Source organism: Lacerta agilis, chromosome 1 (genome assembly GCF_009819535.1).
Source record: "Lacerta agilis isolate rLacAgi1 chromosome 1, rLacAgi1.pri, whole genome shotgun sequence".
NCBI lineage: Eukaryota > Metazoa > Chordata > Lepidosauria > Squamata > Lacertidae > Lacerta > Lacerta agilis.
Genome location: NC_046312.1, coordinates 64,601,016 through 64,622,424, shown reverse-complemented (window position 1 = coordinate 64,622,424; position 21,409 = coordinate 64,601,016). Strand labels below are relative to the sequence as shown.

The following is a 21,409-nucleotide window of genomic DNA, read 5'->3' as shown; positions in this document are numbered from 1 at the left end:
ATGCAATAAACTGATTTATTTTTGGTGCCTCCATATATCAGACATACACAATGGTTTGTGTACCCAACTTATCCAAGAGAGGATTTCGCAGAGAGCGGGGGGTGGTGAATTTTGTAAGTCCCCTCTTTCTCCTGCCATTCTCCCCACTACCTCCCATGCTCCATGTTCCAGGTGCTCCTGCAGGTGCCTGGAGCAAAATTTTGGCAGAGGACACAGAGAGAAAGGGAATGGAAAGGAACTGCCTTCTCTTCTTTCCATTCCCAGAAGTCCCTGCTGGACCAAAGAGCCTTTCATCAGCAGAAGGTCAGAATTGCCTACAACCTAAGGAATTTGCATTGATTTTGATAATGGATGTTGAGCTGGTATGCATGCCATGTTATATCTGCAACTGCTAGACTGTAGTGTGGATATATGCACACTGGGATGAGCAAAGAGGAAAAAGACGTCAAACCTACTCCTTTTGGGAGGAATGAATGTTAATGGGAGGAGACATTGGAGACAGATAAGCACTTGAATCTAGAAATCATTTTGGCCTCAGATCACCAGCTTGGGGATCAAGGAATTGAAGGCACTCCTGCTCCTCCTATTGTTCCAAGGACTACTTGCAATTCAGATTTAACAAAGACTGGTGTGAGAATAGTTCATAGTGCTGGATGTGACATTTTTGAATCATAAGCAGCCCTCATGATCAACCTTGGGAAATTGGAAACAATGGCTTCAGCTCAAGCCTTCCAGAAGTGTGTGTGTGTGTGTGTGTGTGTGTGAGAGAGAGAGAGAGAGAGAGAGAGAGAGAGAGAGAAATGGAAGGGGAGAAATGCCTGCATACTTTATGCAGATTATGTTGCACAAAACATTGCCAACATTCACAATATAAACAGAAGTAAAATGGCATTTAGCTAAAGTGCATAACCTTTTCTATTTGTATGGCTTTTGAGAAAAGTCTGAAATATCTTTACCTATTTTCTTATAATAGAAGGAAACAAGGCATTGACAAATGACTTTGGGGGCAGATGGAGCTAGCGGGAAGTGACTTCATCTGTTTATAATTAGACAGGAAAAACAAGTGTATGCTTATGTTTTACCTCACCATCAAATGGTTTATAGATTTTTTTGTGTTTATTTGTCAAGCCAGAAGCTATATTTATAAATGCTCAGGGTGGACCACAAGAGTGGGCCTTAAAATGACATGCTTTTCCATGGCAGTATTGGAACACAGTTGGAAAAGGAGCTTACAGAATGGGTACAAGTCATCTCATGTCTATAAAATATGTCCTGATAGAAAGACATACAAACAGCTCTGCTGGATCTGGTCCATCTAGTCATTCTGTTCTCACTACGCCTAACCCTAGATGCCTACAGGAAATCCACAAGGATGACATGAGAGCAGTAACTTTATCCACTTGATTCTCTGCAACTGGTATATTGCTTTACTTTTTAATACTATGTATGTTTACCTGGAAGTTAGCAGCACCATGTTTAGTGGGATTTACTCCCAAGTAAGTGTGCATAGGTTCTCAGCATTAGTCACCCTGAGTTTAATGCAGCGTCTCTCGGTGAGTAAAAAAAACCTATCTGAGTTATTCCAAATTCCTCTTTTCCTTGCATGACCACACTCTACCTAAGCACACCTAACAATTTCCCTGAATGACATGTCAAACACTGGCAGATAGAAAGTCAGTCTTACTCATTTAAACAAGAAAATTATACTCTTGTCACTTTGAAAAATTAAAATGTGAAACGTGGTGGGTGGGTGAACCAAATTGCAACACTGCCCTTAAATTGCTCAGTGGTGCTTAAGGAAATAATACTTAACTCTGCAGAAACTGTGTTTTATCCTGCAGATTTGCATTCCAACAGGGAACCCAAATAATGTATCTGTTGCATTGTCCTCTCCTTGTTGCATATGGTACTTGATTATTTTGCTTCCAGCCTTAATGTCTGGCTTTGATTCGGAGAAAATTACTCCACAGGTTGCTATCAGGGAACATGGAGTTAAAACACTTTTAAAGCACTGAATGTGAGCTCTTTAAACATTCACTTCAACTTTAATATATAAATACAAAATAGGCATAAATTACAATAGCACAATTTCTTACGTCATTTTATTAAGAACAAAATAATTCGTACAGACTAGATCTATATAAATGAAACCACAGTACATTTTACTGGTGTTTATAAGAATGTTATACTTTTTTTTATAAAATTAAGAAACGTTAAATTTATTTTGCCCCTCAAACTGTTACTGCAAATCAATCATGCATTACCTCTACTGAACGAAGAGAAAAAAAGTCCACCAAACTAACAAAGCCTTGACAAGGATGTGGGTTTACGCTCCAAATTAGACATTGAACATAGATGTACCAGGACTACTCATTGAACAACAAATATTAAAAGTATAGTACAATGTCTGTGTGTCATCAAAGCAAAGTCATATTTAAATACAACAGATCTCTTTACATACTTTTGTGATGAGCCTTAAATAAGAAAAATAAAAATGAAGGACTATCCAGCATGCAACCAAATAAAACATTGCAAGTTTGAGAGATAATTATGGGTGAATACAGATTACTGTTAACCGAGTCATGTGCCCTGTGCATCAGGGGTGGAGAACCCGAGGCCCTCCAGATTTTGCTGGACTACAACTCCCACAATCCTTGAGCATGACTGGTTTGATGGAAGTTGGGCACCCAACATCATCTGGAAGGCCGAGGGCTCCCCATCACTGATTTGCATCCTGGTGTGCTTGTAACCACTTTGTGAGCTAGCTGTGTTTCATCCTCCCATATCAGCCCTCTTTAGTGGTTCACACAAAGGTGAGTTGGATGGTGCATTTATGAGCCAGGGAGTTACTTCTACCCATGGAGGTTCCTCACTTGTTTTAAAACACTTATTTAAATCATCGAGTGGAAAGTGATGAAGCAAAGTGTGTGCATTACGACTATGCAGAATGCCTGAGGAGCGCTGTCGTCACGATGGTTTTTACCACTCCCGCCTCCTCAGATCAGGTGTGGTGGTACAGGCCTCCTGATCTGGCAAGATAAGAAAGCCAGCCAGCTTTCCAAGCAGCTACAAGCACACCGTTGCGTGTTTCCATTTGTTAGACACCTGTATTCACTCTGAAGTGGCCAAAGGAAAACAGAAACAGTGAGGAAATGGAAAACAGAGGAAAAAAAGAGCCTGGGTGCTTACAGTCCATCTTCTATACGTGCCTTGTCTGCGTTGTTTTTGTTAGCTTATTCAGCAGTGGAGGTGTGCATCCATGTTGCCCATTCTTCCTGAGTGAGACCCCATCACAGTCCTTTGGGTGTAACACAGTTCATTTCCCTTCATGGAGATGGAGGCCCTTTGAGAGAATTGCAGGACCCGGGCTTGCTTCCAGCTGCAGTTCCTTGCCCAACCCACTGTATTGGAAACAACCTTTTAATGCAGTGCTTGAAGATATACCACGCGGAATGCATAGTTCCATTAACATCACACCTCAGTTTGGCACATCTTATTTCTTTTAACTGGTTTTTTTGTGCACTATAAAACACAATTATGAATAAGGAAGCAACTATTAATGACAGGGGGAACAAAAGTAAAGAAAACATTAGTGCTCTCCCCTTCCCCCCCTTTTTTGTATCTAGTATTATTCTGTTGTGGTTTTCCACAGAAGAAGCTATTTTATAAAAATGGACTGTATGGCAGAATTCTTTCCTTATGAATACCACTGCCATTATTTTTCCAATTTTACTCTGAGGTACAGTCATTTTATAGTACATTGCTCTTGACAGAACGAAAGAACACTGTGATAACTCAGGACGTTCTTGCCTGCTTTGGTCCAATTTAAGTTATGCCTACTTTTAACTTTTCTCCCTTCCCCATTCATTAGCCATTATATGTGTGTGTGTGTATCTGTACTTCTAAGTGTTCCTGAATACTGAGCACTGAGAAAAAAGACAGCTCCAAAATAAGTACCCCACTGATTCCTTTCGCCTGGTTTCCTGCAGTTTAGGTAGGCTTGCCGTCTCTCCCTACCCTCTAATATTTCAGAAGTGCTGCTATAATCTTCAATGCTTTCAGTGGTGGCATGATTCATCTCACTTTTAAGGGCTTCTATGCATGCTCACTGCAAATGGAAAAAAGGATTTGAAGGCTGAACTCATGTCTTGGGTCCCAAACCCTTCCATGATTAATGTCAACGTTAAATTTAACATGGAAGTAGGCTGAGGTCTCAGGTCTGAGGACAAGCTCAAGTAATATTTACCAATGCTAATTATTATGGGACACTCCGTGCAGCTTAATTCTGTGACTATAGTGCTCACAACTCAGTTTAAACTTCTGCAAAGAACAATGAATATACCTCTCAAGTAATCAAGTAATTGTCACCTGAAAATTTGACACGTAGCAGCAGAGGGAGCCAGAAAATTCCCAAAATGAGATGTTCATCAAAAATGGTGGAGCAGAAAGGTGGGAGGAACTTTATTTGCTATGGGTTTTTAAAGCGAACCTAACCATTCCACCCCCCACCCACCCACTCCCGGCCCTTGTATCAATTAGAATGTAGATATATGTAATTGTCCACATAATCTACAAACTGATACACACCTGGATATGGCAACAGTGCTTACGAGATGGTCTGAGGGCTGCCTTCTTTCTTTTTAAACCTTTTACAGCTGCTTTGATCAGCTATTAAGTCCACTGTGGCTGTGCAGGTTAAAAAGTCTTTAAAAATGCTCCCAAGAAGTGACTGTACACCATACCATGCAGTCCCTTCCTGGGGAATTGTACATAGAAAATGTTGGCTGCCCCCAGCTTTCTTTTTCTGTGTAAACATTTTTACCTGTGTGGCCACGAGGGATTTGTTTCCTGCTCTCAGCTGTAAAATGTTAAAAAAGAAAGAAAGAAGCCATCAGACCACCCTGTAAGTACATGCATACTTATTAGGGTTCCTTAAAAAAAAAGAAGGAAACACCTATACGTAAATGATACACAGACCCATTCCATATATGTGAAACTGTCGCAGGATGGAAATAGTCTGTTCTGTACTTGAGGGCGATGAGGGGGCTACATGATGCATGGATTAATCTTTTAAAAAATGTATCTGTTACTTACGATCCTAGATACTGCGCCTGAATATGGCATAACAAAAAATTCTCCTTTAGTTTGCTTTAAATTGCAATGAGTTTCAGCACAACCCATTACAGTTTCTGCATTTCATATGGCCTACTGTAAAAGGAACCAATTGCATAGATATCAAATTCCATCCAATGGGTGGAATTCAAGGTGATGCTAAGTGGGGTAGACACGTGGGGAATGAGGCCAGCTCACACAGTGGGACTGCCTCCCATCTCCTCCCCTGTGCCCCAATATTGCTCTGGAGGTTCCTCAATCCCCCAGAGCAAATTTAGGAGGTCCATGCAGGTGAGGAGAAGGGGGAAAGTCGCATTCTGTGATCAGTCCTCATTCTGTGCATGCAAGAACTTAGTTGAACCTTGCCCCGTATCATACTGGAAACTATGAGTTTTCTATAATTGCCATTATTTTCTCCTCTTATCCAGGAAAAAATATAGAGGAAATGACGGGCGTAAAATTAATTTGCAATTCTTACTGCTTTTATTATTCTTAACTATTCCTTTTTTAGAATGGGCTTCATTAAAATGTACTGATTTGGGGTGTGCGGCTTCATATGTGCTGCGTGGAAATCCTCATGATACCGTCAGGAAGGTGGTAGGCTAGGAAAGAGCTACAAAGTCTTTCTGCTGTTGGCATTTTTACCAAATAAAACAAGGCAACAGTAGGCGATAGGAAAGGCTTGGAGTAATTCATGTTTCAGACTTGGATGCTTTTGAGAGCATGCACAGTTGCACCCAAGCATGCCAGAAAGCGAGAAAAATGCAGTTCCCCAGCTCCCCAACATCCCAGAACTGTTTTGGTCCAATCTGAAAAGGAAGGGCAAATTGAAACCCAACCCAAAAATTCTAATTCTATTATATTACTATGCAAGATTTAAATAATAATTCATTGCAGGTGCCGACTTGATGTATATATGGTTAACAGGACAAGATTAAGTGATAGTTATGGAAATGATTTATTCTACAAACTTGGAACAGTTATTTGACAACTTAATATGGATTCACAAACAGAATATAAATATTTCATCTAAGTTCTTTAATGACTAGACAGTGCTCCCAATAGCAGAATGACTGTGGCTTACAATTGTATTTTTGATTTGTCTTTTTTACTTAGTGATGCACATTATTAATATCAAACATTCTATGCACTGGCTTTTCAGATTGACAAAAATACCCAACTCCTCTCCCTCAAAAAATGTAACAAAGATGGATTGGTTTACATATTTTCCATTAAGGGTCTGATAGTCATTTCACATTTTGGTATATAACAATCTCCGCATACCATGTAAAAAGTGCTTTAGTGGTTTGTTTGTTTTTCTCCAGATGAGGTGTTGCTGCTGTGTTGAAAGTCTCTCTCCAAAATTTGCTAATTGGACTACAGTTTATTCGGCCTTTCCCAAAGGGAGATGACTGGGGGGCTCAGATTTTTCAAACCCTTTAGGATCAGAGCTGCAAAGTAAATATAACAAATTTGAATTAGGCCAAACAAATTGTAATCTAAATAGCAAAACTTGCCAAAAGACCACCATGTTATAAAATCAACAAGTCTGGCCGCACCACAAACCTACTTTATTTGCTTTCGATTTGAACGCGTGCCTGTAGAAGAATGAAGTCCACAGGCTTTTTCGCCAAATGTTTTTAAACCACTAGAATCAGCCTAATATTGTTATCTATTCTTTTTAATCTAACTCTTATATTTGTTTCTTTAATCGTACTTGGGTGGTTTCCAATTGCCAAAACTACTCAGTGCTTGACTCATTCCACGAGACCCAAATTCTCAAAATGCTATGGGTTGGAGTAACTTGTAGTTTCGTTGTACTGTAGTGAACAAGAAATGCAAAAAGTGGAGAGAATCCAAAATGAACCCAAAACCAAAAGAGTTTCGCAGGCCGTTGAAGAAATGTATGGATTTTATTTTCACAACAGCCCAAACTCTTTTTGGCTTACAAAGGTATGGAGAACTTTTGGCCTTCCAGATGCTGTTGAACTACAACCCCATTGCCCGTGCTTGCCGGGGCTGATGGGAGTTCTGGTTCAGTAACACCTGGAGGGCCAAAGGTTTCCCACACCAAGTGATGGCTTCTTCAGGGGCTGTAAGAACATATACAAACTGCATATGAGCCTATGTATACTTACTTAAATTGACAAATGGCTTGCCCATATCTCTGTTCACATTAACTGGCAACTGGAATTGTTGTCTGAAGGCAGCAAATGGCGTATTTTCTAATGAATCACACTCAAGTGTTGTTAATTTGTGATAAAAATATCAAGGACTTTCACTTGTAAACATGACAGTACAAAAAACAAAACAAAAAAACCCAGGGGCATGTCTCCAAGTGTGGAAGAAAATCCAAGTCTTCTTTAAGCTCATGTGGCACCAAAGTCTCTAGCTTCAATATGCACTCCATTTCTGATTCATGTGGTGTATTATTGTGTTTTTGTAGCCCTTGAAGAAGACCTTTAAATAGTCATTGGCCAAAACACGTTGGGCTGTTCTGAAATGTGCCCAAAGGCCAAGCTACACCGGACATGTTTGCAAATGTGTGGTTTCCATTTCTGACTTTTATTAATTCCACCTCCAAAGGGTTCCACCCCTCTGCTCCACATGCTCTTGACTTTTGGAAAGAGTCTGTGAAGGTTCCTGTTTTTCTTCTGTATTCTGCATCCTGGTCTTATACCTCATCTCTCTATCTTGTTCTACAGGAAAAATGATATGAAATCTGCCTTTGTTCAGTTGTACTTTATTTATTTTTTCCTACTGTACAACTGCATTTTAAAATTAATAAGACACACACACACAATTATATATTTCTTCAGAGACATGCTCTCTTTCGGTTTTGGGTAGTGTAGTAAGCCCCTGTGTTACAGTATTTCTAAAATCTATGGTGTGGTCAATCACAGAGGCACAGTACTGCTCTCTTGGTTTTGTGTGGGCAGTTGCCACTGATGGTTAAAAGGGATAAGACACACAACTTACTGGAACTTCCATATCACTATTGTATTGTAATCCATACATTATGAAAACAAAAACTGTCTACTAATATAAAGTGGCGTTATGTATATAAAACAAAGGAATTCCATCCCCCTCCCCCACCTATGACAATACTTATCATAATACTGTAAAATGTTTTATTTTCCATGCATCTCAAAAAATGCATTAATGTGGGTTGAGACAACACGGCTAATAATGAAATTCATTTAAGGAGTATAGATGACAATATGGGTGTTACAGATAGACATGGGTATCTATGTTAGAATCAAAACTACAGAAAGCTTCAGAAACAAAAGTACATTTCCATCTAACAAACAGAAATTTTGCATCTTGTGGTTTGGGATTAATGTATTCTGGGGTTGGGAAAGCGGGTGAGGGTTAAATAATGGAATTGAAGGGATGTCTTTACCCCTTTGGACTCTCTGCGGAATGGCCCCTGAGAAAATGGCTAAGAAAGGGTTCAACAGGAATGCCAAATTTCTGCTGAATAGGTTAAAAGAGTGAGGAAGCCTCTTCGGCAGCCATCCATGCGCAGAAGGCCCGCATAACATTTCTGTGGAATAGGGCCCTAAATGAAGACAAAAGAAACAGAGGAATCTAATTGTAACTTGAGGAGAGCTTTCAACTGCATGTCCTGAACTCTGAGGACATTTTTAATTTCAACATAATTTGATATCCCTCTGGACACTGGCGTGGACTTACATTATTACCAGATAATAAATCATTATTTCTGTCTTGTATATAGACATAACTATAAGCCCTGTTATTAGTTTCTTCATATGTGTAATCCAGTGGACACCACCATCTGTAAAAGACAGATGTAATCCAGTACACAAGGATGTACTGGTGTATGTACCCAAAGTTTTAGATATTATAAAAATCCACATATTTATGATATATGGATTTACCTTTAAGTTAGAAGTATTTTCACATTGCACTAAAAATAAAATCTCTCGAGATCAGATTTCGCTTGATCTCTACATCAGTCTTGCTTTAAGCTTCCGGATTCCAACGTGTCTTAAAAGGATTTAGTCTAAGCAAATGGATTCTTGTTTGAAGAGGGGGGGGGGGTGTTTTCTCCAGGACTAGGGTCATGTTAAGAGCTTCTAGCATGATAGAAAAGGCAGTGTGTCAGGCAAAGGAGTCTTACCTCTGCAAGCAAATGCCAGTGAGCGATGGGCTTCCGAGGGTAGGAGAGCATTTCGTTCCAGTGGTCTCGCCCAAGGCTTTCCGCATCGTTGCCTACTTGACAGACTCCAATGATCTCATTGTGACCTACACTGTGAAAAGGTTCAATAATATTTATTTCTTAAAATTTCACATCCAGGAACCATGTAATTCAAACCCTCTCCAAGGGTGAGCATTTGGAAACACATCTAAGGACTAAAGTTGGCATGACATTTAAATGTATCTTTTTGCACTTAATGCTAATGGGATCTGAGCAAGCATGAAGAGGAAATTTGCACAGAAAATTCTTCGCTCCATAGCAGGGGAGGAAAGGGTTAAATAAACACCACCACCACCACCACCATCCCGTTTGTTCTGATCCTATTAATTATCATTCTCCCTTAGTCAATGCAATTTACAGTTGTTGTTGGGTTGTTGTTTTTTTAAAAAAACCTTCACATGAGAGGCAAATAACTATTTAGCGGCATGTGTATTTTGGTCTTCAGGGAATGGAAGTTTAGTTCTTGTATATAAATTTGAGCTGGCGGAGACAACTGCAAGCCCCATGTAAAAGTATAATGACATTTTAAAAGTCCCATTTACTGTTCATACTCTCAACAGTTTCACGAATTCTAGGGAACATGTTGGCAGTGTGGAGCCACCAAAGGAGCTTCTGTTGGGTGAAGCCAGAAAGGAATGTTATGTGTGTGCTAGTCTACACCTCTCCCTTGCTACTGCACCTAGATCTGTACTGGGTTCTGGTGTATCCCTAGCCTGGAAGCGCCATTTAAGATATCATACCTCCAGCCTACCAGGAAGGTTCCCCATCACATGAGGCAAAAAGCACACACAAACTGAGGCAAATGAGGAGAAATAAGAACTGCCCAATGTTAACTGATTTTCCACTTCATAAAGCCTTGGAGATCTCACCAATGAGCAGATCCGGAGTACAGCCTATGATGTGTACAAGCCCTTAGGCTACCACCTCTCTTAACTGGCCCAAAACTCCAATATTTTTAAGCATTCCAGTAAAGGAGGAGTTGGGGAGTGTGACACTCCCGACAGTCCCTCAAAAGGGTCTGCCTCCAAATGGTCACTAAAGTCAGTTCCACAGCTGCTCTACTGAGTCCAGATCTCTCTCAAAATACCTGCTGCCACCACCTACTGGCTTATAGAGAGTAGCAGGACTCTCCCTTTATATATTACCTCAAGTTACACGTACACCAAATGCATGGGATGAAACATATTTATCAGAGAATCCACCCAGATGTGAATTAAGGAACATAACATGCAGAACAAGCAGTCTTTATATACAGAATTTGAATAGTTCCAGTTTCCTGACTTAGCATGCCTATCTTAAACTATCCTCATTCTTTTAAATATATAATTTAATATCTCCCTCATCCCATTTCTCCTTTGGTCTCTCTAACTCTCACAGCCACACTGTCTTTTCCCAACCTACACTCTCTGTCCATCACTCGTTCTAAGTCCACCCAAATCCATTTCCCTGATGCCATTCATTCACCCCCAGCTCTTTTGTCAAAGGGATATCTGGTTTCTTCTCTCTGGCAGTTTAAAGAGATCTCAGTGAGAAGACAAAACCAACTACTGTCATTAGATTCGATTAGGTCACTAGTCTGAACAGATGTCCAGATATCTCACCGGTCATAATCCATAACGGCTATAAACAAGTTAATTTGGTCAATGTTTTCTGGAGGGACATCAAAGACTATGGCTTCATTATAAACAGGATTAAGGGTGTTCCTCTTAGTGGAAGTCTTCCTCTTCTTCAATCGTCTCCCTTCACACATTAGTGAAACCTTCACGTAGGGATCTGTGTGAAGGACATAACAAACATACTGGTTTATTTCAAAATAATTACAAGTTTAAAGCAATAATGCATCAAATTTGTTTCTCGGATACCTTTTCTTTGGTGGCAATTCAGCCGAATCTCTACCTCTCTTTTAAATCGGAACCAGTGAAGGCAGTGAAGGTCCTGTGTGAGTGTCTGGAGGCAGTTGGAGGATGGATGGCGACTAACAGATTGAGGTTGAATCCTGACAAGACAGAAGTACTATTTCTGGGGGACAGGGGGCAGGCGGGTGTGGGGGACTTCCTGGTCCTGAATGGGGTAATGTGCCCTTGAAAGACCAGGTGCGCAGCCTGGGAGTCATTTTGGACTCACAGCTGTCCATGGAGGCACAGGTCAATTATGTGTCCAGGGCAGCTGCTTACCAGTTCCATCTGGTACGCAGGCTGAGACCCTACCTGCCTGTGGACTGTCTTGCCATAGTGGTGCATGCTCTGGTTATCTCCCGCTTGGACTACTGCAATGAGCTCTACCTTTGAAGGTGACCCGGAAACTACAACTAATCCAGAATGTGGCAGCTAGACTGGTGACTGGGAGTGGCCACCAAGACCACATTACACTGGTCCTGAAAGACCTACATTGGCTCCCAGTATACAATTCAAAGTGTTGGTGCTGACCTTTAAAGCCCTAAACGGCCTCGGCCCAGTATACCTAAAGGAGCGTCTCCACCCCTATCGTTCTGCCCGGACACTGAGATCCAGTGCCGAGGGCCTTCTGGCTATTCCCTCACTGCGAGAAGTGAGGTTACAGGAAACTAGGCAGAGGGCCTTCTTGGTAGTGGTGCCCACCCTGTGGAACACCCTCTCATCAGATGTCAAAGAAATAAACAACTATCAGATTTTTAGAAGACATCTGAAGGCAGCCCTGTTTAGGGAAGCTTTTAATACTGGATGAATCAATGTATTTTAATATTCTGCTGGAAGCTGCCCAGAGTGGCTGGGGAAACCCAGCCAGATGGGCAGGGTATAAATAATAATAATAATAATCTTGTCATCTGTATTTTAAATAAAAGTAATGTTCTATAATTAATAACCTTGCTCTCTGTTGTGTCTTAGATGACACTATTCATTCATAGGGGAAGATTTATACCCCAATAGGATCTCCATTTAAAAACTAGGGTTGATTTGAAATACAGGATTTGTTAAAGGACTAGAAATATGCAATAAAATGTCATGCCAAACCCACAACCCAAAATGAGATAGTCAAAACCTGTAGTGGCACTGTACTGCAGGATGATGCCTAGTTTTTCTGCCCTTTGTTGACCACCGTACACTGGTGCAAGGTGGATGGCAGAATCACAGTTTTGCCCTTCTTCAGTACATATGAGGACAGTGTATAGCCCCTCCAACTCAAATGCTTGCAAAAAGCATTGGAAATCAAGTGGGATGGTTTTCCTACCCCAATTAAAATAGCCGTGTAGTTTGGTAATGGGTGGAGTGCGTGTCTTACCTGCAAATGTCAGGTCTATTTGGGATGTATTTCTACTCTGCAGAGTGCTTTTATTCCTGGTGCCTGGCTATACTTTGGATGAATTGTGTAACGAAGTACTGCTGACAATGTTTTCAAAGAGGATCACTGCAGACCCCTTGCACATTTTTGCAAGGAATGTCCCTCTGGGATATTCCACTACCCCAGTACAGAAAAAAAATTAATGAACTGGTTGAGGACCAAGTGTACTTCCCCCCTCTAACAAACTACTGCATTTATAGTACTCAAAGGAAAGAGAATGCTAGGATAGGCATATGCTGAACTTGTATGATTACTTTCTAAACAGTACATTAAAATTGGAATGAAAAAAACATTCCTACCTGATGCTCCTGTTATGTCCATGGCCTTCAAATTTCTAGCTTTTATTATAGTAATAGTTAGTCTACCAGCAGTTGGAAGATAGCAAAGTGAAAACATCAACTCGCCAAGATCCACTTTGTCCTGTAAGACAATAAAATACATTTGAAGCAGTACTGAAAATGTCTCTCTGCATCAGTTAAAATATCCAAAATAATGTTATGTTTGCCATGATACAATATGGATCTAAAGCAAGCACAATGTTTGTGCCTACTTTTCACACTGGGGACTCAGCTACATTAGTAAAAAGAAGAAGAAGCTTTGGATGTACAGTGATACCTCTGGTTATGAACTTAATTTGTTCCAGAGGTTCGTTCTTAATCCGAAACGGTTCATAACATGAGGCGCCCTTTCGCTAATGGGGCCTCCTGCTGCCGCTGTGACTTTCGCTCGCATCCCGGAGCAAAGTTCACAACAAGGAGCATCTACTTCCGGGTTAGTGGAGCTCATTACCCAAAGCGTTCGTAAGGAGGATGGTACGTAACCCAAGGTTCCACTGTACAGTATTATAAACATGCAACACCAGATGGTGCCAGAGAGCAAAAGAAAATTTCTGTGCGATTTTTACATAGCTTTTTTTTCTTTTGTTATAACAAATTAATTTATGACTTATTTATAGTGGGGTTTTTTCTCTGTGTAGATCCACCCTGGCACTGTCTGCCCTTATACCTCAAAGAGTACCATGGCATGATACCAGAATTTAGCAGTCAGCGGTGAACTACTTCCATATGTCACTTTTCTGATGTTGTCATACATTCAAATGTTTGTGTTGTTACTGTCGTAATACATTCCAGACATTCTTTTTTAACAGATGTGACATGTACAATGTTTTCCCCCCTCTAACCAGGCAACATTCCATGGCCATTGAGCATGCTATGTCTTCGCTGGGCTTTTTATGTGTTTATATGTGTGCTTACCTTCCTAATTTGTTTTCTCTAGTTTTTCTGCACTTCCGTACCTTGCTCTTGTGTATGGCTTGTGCTTTTGGCTACAGAAGGAGCCACCCAGGAAGGATTAATTATTAGTATAAAGGATGGTATGAAGTACAGTTAAATGAAATCTTCACCTTCAGAGGCAATATTTTGTGAGGTACTGGGTGGCATTCAGCAGAATAATTGCACAAGGAGAATGATTCACCAAGCGAGGGAACAAGGTTGGAGAAGGTTGCTCTGAACCATTTCAAAAGTTCCTGAGGCCTTGCAGGAAGTTCCTCAGGTCTCTCACATTTCACCCCTCACTTCCTGTTAGCATAGATGCCTGCTAGAAGCAAGTCATTATTATCTGTGGCCCAATAACCAACCACTCCTGCCAAGCAGTTATGCAAACTGAGAGGAAAGGCTGCCCTACTAACACCAGGAGACATTTTATTTTAAGTATAATTTCACATTTGTATTCTTTGAATCATAATAATCTTTCCCATTTGGTAATAAAAATCTACACTAGGAAAGAAGTCTCTTTTTTAGAGCTGTTTGATTATAATTGAATTTGAAAACACCAGAAAGCACAAAGCTTACTGTGTACATTTCCACTGAGTCATATTAATATGTGATCTTGAAACTAGAAATCTCCACATTTTGCATCAAACTGAAATAATGATTTGTAGTAAAACAGGGATGCTCTTAACGCTTCAAGCAAATTTACCTGAAGAAATCATATTAACTAGAGTGGAAAATTTGAAAAGCCTGCCTCTTCAATTTCAATACTTAAACCTTTATTTGGGATTTCACACAATTTGTCTCCGAAGCTTATATTTTCATTAACAGCAGTTGCATTTATTTTGCATTATTCCTGTAATGAAACCAAGGTAAGAACACAATCCTTTTAGAATTACATATGCTATGATAAGATCAGACTCACTAATCAATGTAAACTTCTCCATCAGTTACGCCTGCTACAATGAGGATAGTGATGACCCTCGGATGATCAAGGTTCAGTATTGACGTAGGATGGTATTGTTAAAGATAAAAATATCCAAGCATTTAGAAGAACAAGACTTGCTGAAATAGAGTCAGCATGGCTTCCGCAAGGGCAAATCTTGTTTCACAAACCTAGTAGGTCTTTGAGTGTCAACAAGCATATAGCCTGAGGTGACTTTGACTTTCAAAAAGCTTTCAGCAAAGTGCCTCACTAAAGACTCCTGAGTAAGCTTAGCAGTCATGGAATAAGAGGAGAGCTCGTCTTGTGGATCAGAAATGGGTTACGCAGCAGTTAAGCAGAGAGGAATAAGTGAACAGTTTTCCAAATGGAGAGATATGCAAACATGGAGTTCCCCAAGAAATTGGTAATGGGAACTGTGTTTTTAATTGGTTCATAAATGATATAGGTTTAGGGGTGAGCAGTGAGGTGGCCCTGTTTGCTGACAATACAAAACTGTTCAGGGTCATTAAAATAAAAAGAGAGTTTGAAGAACTCCAAAAGGACCCTGCCAAAACCGAATGAATGGGTGGTAAAATGGCAAGTGCAGTTCAACGTAAACAGGGTAAAGTGATGCATGTTAGGGTAAAAAAAATAAATCTTAATTTCACATGTGGTTCTTATTTGGTGGTAGGTGTCTAGGAATGAGACCTTCAAGGTCATAGCAGATAGCTTGATGAAGATGCCAACCCAGTGTGCAATAGCTGTCATTAGGAAAGGAACTGAAAATAAAACTGACAATATTATAATTCTGCATTTGGAATATGGTGTACAGTTGCCTTACCTGTATTGTAGAGTTGGAAAAGGTTCAGAAAAGAGCAACCAAAATGACCAAGGGGCTTGAACCCTCTATCTTATTCATCTTTTTTTCCTAAACTGAAAACCTTATGCTCTAAGGTACAGTATTCGAGGATTTTCAGTTTAGGAAAAAAAAGTGAATAAGATAGAGGGGTATAAAATTATGTATGGTGTGCTTAAAGTGGATAAATTAAAGTTTTCTCCCCCCTCCCCTCTTATAACACTAGAAGTCAGGCACATCCAAGAAACTGAATGTCAGAAGAGTCAGGACAGATAAAGAGCTGCTTCTTCATGCAGCATCTAGTTCAGCTATGGAACTTGCTCCCACAGGGAGGGTCACCAACATGGCTGGCTTGAAGAGGATTACACAATTGATGGAGGACCTGGCTCTCAACAGCTACTAGCTCTGATGTCTATGTTCTACCTCCACTGACAGTGTGCTGGGAGTTTTAGATTTACCATTTCGGCAAAAACACGTTTCAGTATATAAACATAGGAAAAGGTTTTCAAGAGGGGGAAATACAATGCTGGTTTTTTGCTTAAAATACTGTTGAGTTGCTTTGCACTGCCGTGGCAAAAAAAAAAAGTGACTAATGAATTTAATTAATCATCACCATCTAGTACGTTTGGGGTACAGATGTTAAGGATAACAGGATGGGAACACAGAACTGAAATTGGAAGGCAAGAAAAGTCAGCACATCAGGGGACACTATTCAGAATAAGTACCTATTTTTAGGGGGAAACCAGGAGACGTCCGGAGATCCGAGATGAATCAACAAGGCAGTAGGGCAGAAAGCGAGGAATGGTCAGGGGTTTTGTTTTTTTGTTGCAAAAATTGAATTTATTATTAACACACACCCCTCCAGGAAAGGGGCGATGCCCATTTAGAGGTCCCTGACCAATCAGAGATTGAAGTTTAATGTCATGATTTGTGGAAGACAAGAGAAAGTTGACAAGAGCAAGGAGGAGAACCCACAGCTACCTGCTGTGAGGTTGAATTCCCACCTCCAGAGGTGACAAATGTCATCTTCTACTTGTAAGTGTTTAAACTCTTTCTGGGTGAGAAGGATGCTCATCTATTTCTTTTCTTGCTAAATAATGCAATGCCCTACACTACGCTCGTCTGCCAGCTAGTGGTCCAGGTGATGCGTCCCCTAAAATGAAAATAAAACCCATGTCCAGAAAAGCACAAAAGAAGAAGTAAAAGGGGAAATCAAACTCATGGTTTGAATCTCTACCTTAGAGCATAAGGTAAAACATATGAGACGTTGAAACACCATGGCAGTGATAAACACAGGGGCTCAGTACGGCTTCAGATGTGCAATTCAAATTTTGCCATGGGCAATATGTTGTCGGTTTGGAGAACATGTGGCGCACCTATGCTCAAAAGCCAGCTTTACAAATCAAAAGAGGTTCGGATTGAATCCTTAGAGGATTACCCACTGTTTAGCCTGCACTGCTCGCATCTATTACAGCTCCTGGCAAACTTTAATAAAACTGAAATACAAAGGAATGATGTGACAAACACCAGCAAATTTGATAAATCACACTGCGTGTTTTTCATACAGCCCAAAGCGACTGTGTAGCACAAGTACCTCTACCACATGCCGAGATGTTTTGGAAAAATGCTGGGAAATAGTGGATCAAAGGGATCGTGGCAATTTACTGTGTTGGGAAAATAATAATAAAGATGCAATCTTTATTATTTTGCACCTTCTCATTTCCAATTAGATTGTCAGGATTCAGTACATGCTGGGCACAAGCCAGCCTAAGCATGATTTTAGATATAACAAACCTTCAACGAATAACTGAACTAAAATAAGCCCTTAGGGTGCAAGTGCCCTGAGCTTGACAGAGACTTCCCTGCCCTAATTCCAATTCCCAATCCACACAGAAGCTGAAGGAGCAAGAAGAAGGGAGAGTCACCAGCAGCACACTCTGAGGGACTCTGTATTGTGTGCATTAGCATGCGCAAAAGAGTGCATAGGAAGAAGCATGGAAGCAAGAAGGGGTGCGGAGGATCAGCTTCCCTCTGCTTCATTGCTCTTGACTGTAAGATGATGCTCAAAGGTCTTTTGAGTGTAGGACTTTTATCAACCAAGAATTCACATTTTTTGGGTCTCATCTCCATTAAGACATGAGTCCATTAAGACAAGGAGCTGGCTGGCAGCTTCTCACCCCCCTCCCACCATGCAGCTGTGGACAGAAAACACCCCCCAGATCTCTCCCCGCTCCCTGTGGCATCGGGGGAAGCCACGCTCCCACCTACTGGCTGGCTACTTCTCTCCCCCCCCCCCCGGTGCCAATATCCGTGTACTGGCTGACCCCAGTTTTTTGTACATGATTTTTGAGTCAAAAAACCTCTTTCAGGCTTCCGGCGAGGGCGCCATTGCCGACGGTCGGGGGTTGTCTCGGCTGCGAGACGACCCCGGTTTCCACGGGGGCTAGGAGCTCCGCATCCGCACAGCGGGCTCCGGCAAGCCGCGGGAAGAGCGTCCCGCGGTTTGGGCTCTCCAGCGGGTCCCATAGTGCTGACCCATTCTCGGGGGTCCCTTGTAAAAGGGACGTCCGAGTGAATGGGCAACGGGGCGGGGCTGTGGAGGTTTGCCCCAGCCGGGGAAACTAAGCGGCGGCTGGCGGCGGTATATGAGCACCCCGTTCTTCTTAATTGGACTTAAAAATGAAGAACCCCGTAAGCTGTATGTACGGAGTTAATTGACTGCTAAAATTGTGCAATTTGGCTTTTGGGGAGAAACGTTAAAAAGGAAGCCCGTTTCTCTCTCTCTGTTGACAAGAGGAAAGTAACATAGTATCTGGCTGTTGCTACTCTTGGCTGATATAGATGTTTTTGATGATTTTTGCTTAATTCGTGAAGAGAAACCCCTGTTAGGGGAGGACTGAGACTTTTGAGGTATTTCCTCTCAAAGATTGTGGATTACAAAGTGGGAATTTTCTGCACTCTGATCAGGGGGAAATGGCGGCTGTAATTTGAGATTTCAAGATGGAAAAGTACTGAACTTTGTTATTTCCTGCCTACTTCTGCCCTTTTCGGTTTCGCTTTTTAAAATGCCTCCAGACCCAGAAATGATGTTTGGACGAATCCTTTTGAAACTAGAACTGTTGAACCAGAATGTTACTGAAAGTTTTTTAGAGATTGGAACTGCTTTGAAGAACATTGCCAAGGAACTTAAAGAAAAAATTGAAGAGCGATCCCTAGAGATTTTATCTGAAGTGGAAAAGAAGCAACTCCAAAAAGAAGAAAAGCCCTATCGACGTGGGAGGTCTAGGGCTGGACAATGTGACGTTATAACGGTTTTTTGGGGTGAGAGCCCAGAAAACCTGGAACAACAATATTGGGAATTACAATCACAATCTGATTTGATGACTGAACTGGAGAAGCTTGGTGGTGACGTATTAGTTCTTTCGAAGAGTTTAGTAATGAAGTTTTGGGACAATGCTCTGGTGTTTGGACACCAAGGGAAAGATGACATTCTGGATTACGGCTTGGGGAAAAACTGGGGGGAAGTCTGGTGGTTGATTAAGGAGGGTGGAGAGAAAATGGCAAGAAGGGGGGTAGGGTGAAATATATGATTAATAGGAAGGCTTACCACGGTACCCCGACGTCAGAGAGTAAGAACTGATTTGGAAGAGAAGAAATACTTGGATTGTTTTATGAATGGTGTTGGTTTATTATTTTATAAGGTATAAATTAAGAGCAACAGTTTTATGGGAATTAGAGATAGATAAGGTTATAAGAAGTTAAGATTTGCATTAAGATGTTGTATTTTGATATTTAGAATTTAAAAGACATAAGATGTTGAGATGAAGATTATGAATATTGATGAAAGAATTGTTAAAATAGGTAGAATAGTTACTAAAGTAAATTAGAATTGAACACAGAAGAGAGAACAGGGGAAGTCCCCCTAATTAGATTTGGAAATAAGATTATGATTAATAGTTGGAGTGTTGGTGTTCCTGTGGGTGAGGTATGTATTTGTTTTTTGTTTTTATTTCATTGATGTAGTTTGTAGTTTCTGTTTTGTTGTTGTTATTATTTGTTGATTTTTTTTTGTTTCGGTTGTTCCCTGTTTTTTGATGTGGAAACCCAATAAATTTTTGTTTTTTTAAAAAAAAAACTCTTTCAATACACGGAAAAATACAGTAAGTCTCCCCTGTGTCCTAGATGACATATGAATGGTGAAATCTTAATAAATTAAAGATTCTTCCACACAGCACATCTCATTTATCCAAGTTGAAAAAGATGGACAAGTGCACAGGCCTCTGCTGTAGCTTCAATACACATGGCCACCCAAAACCCTGTGTCTCTTAACAACTTGATTAAAAAAAATGAATGGACACAGGAACAAAATTATCTCATAATTCTCAGAGAGAGGAAAGGGGGGTGGGGGAGACAGAACAGTCAGTCTTGACTAAATCCCATCTAATGGAGCGCCAAAGGGAGGGGAAGGAGACGCTATGCTGGCACAGTGATCTTGCTACACCTGAATGAAACACTGGAAGTAAGTTTGGCTCTTGACTGTCATTCACCTTTCCTTAGCAATGAAAAGCCTCTCCTGTGTTACCAGCTGTGGTGAACAAGCCAGCCTACTCATTTCCTGCACTGTGTATGAGAGTCTACTTCTAATCAGATCACATTGAAAGGGATAGAAGCTCAACGCTTAGGCAGTACTGATGGCGAGAGAGGCGGCGGAAGCAAGTGCTAAGAGAGATCCTTACCAAGCTGTACAAGAAACTTTTGTAAGCATTATTAGGCTTACTTAAGGTAGGATTTTATGACTAAAAAAAAGAAAGAAAAAATCCAAGTCTAGTAAAGGAACGGCTTTGAAGAGCTCGTAAGGTGTTTGTAAGTGCAGAACTCTCTTCAAAAATACCCCAATGGTAAATCTATTTAGATGAATGCAAGACAGATTGAAATGTGATCCCATGTTGTGATCCCATGTTGCATTGCAGCTTTGCAAATCTCTGGGATCCCTGAACATGTGACTACAACATAATGTTGAATGCTACCAGGCACCATGCTGGTAGGCAACCATCCTTAACTAAGATAGTCATCTTGAGGCCATTTACTCGTATGTAAAATAAATGGCAGTGGTGGCTGGTGCCCATTGGGACTGGTAGGGATCCAGGTGGATCCAGAGCCACTGACAGGCAAAGACAACCAGTTCTAGTTTTGTCCCCAACCCTCCCCTCCTCCCCACTCAGTTCTACAAGGGCAATGCTGAGGCCCAGGAGAAGGAAGCTGGCAAGCAGCGCCAACCTCTGCTCTGTTTGGAAATAAGGGGTTGAGGGCAGACTGAGATACGCGCCAGCAATCCTCTCGCCTTCCTCAGGCTAAGCTAGATTCCGAAAAGCCCTTTTGGTTGGTGCACCCCATTGCCCCATTCACACTGAATGGGCCAGCCTCCACTGGGGCTGCTTGTAAGAAAATGGTTTCCTACTTGTACTTCAGGTACTTAATCTGTGTGGAAAAGCATTAGCGCTGAAACAAAAGCCTATACAATGGCACTCCGCGACAAAGCTTTCGTGACACTATACACATAATAAAATGTCACATTCACTTTATCGGCGGCGCTCGCCTTAAAATAACACGCTCTTAATCACAGTCACACAATTTCATTCAGGACTTCGTTTACTTTTCTGTAATAGGCTTCAATGGCCTATAGAGAAAACATTTCAGTATTCTGAAAC

General features: G+C 41.0%; 1 protein-coding gene across 6 annotated transcripts in view; it reads right to left on the bottom strand.

Moving 5' to 3' along the window:
* Positions 1-2,085: 2,085 nt before the first annotated feature.
* The window catches only part of SYT9 (synaptotagmin 9), an 87,305-nt gene continuing 67,981 nt past the window's right edge, over positions 2,086-21,409 (bottom strand). For 2 of the 6 annotated variants that reach the window (XM_033151851.1, XM_033151883.1), the window contains exons 4-7: positions 12,952-13,072; positions 10,936-11,107; positions 9,257-9,386; positions 8,241-8,674 (exon numbers count right to left, since the gene is read on the bottom strand). In XM_033151851.1, coding sequence (XP_033007742.1) covers positions 8,567-8,674; positions 9,257-9,386; positions 10,936-11,107; positions 12,952-13,072 — 531 coding nt within the window. In that variant the 3' untranslated portion in view covers positions 8,241-8,566. Of the gene's footprint in view, positions 3,402-6,051; positions 6,564-8,240; positions 8,675-9,256; positions 9,387-10,935; positions 11,108-12,951; positions 13,073-21,409 lie in introns of those variants that run through there. The other 4 variants (XR_004426822.1, XM_033151863.1, XM_033151874.1 and 1 more) reach the window with 4 other exon arrangements.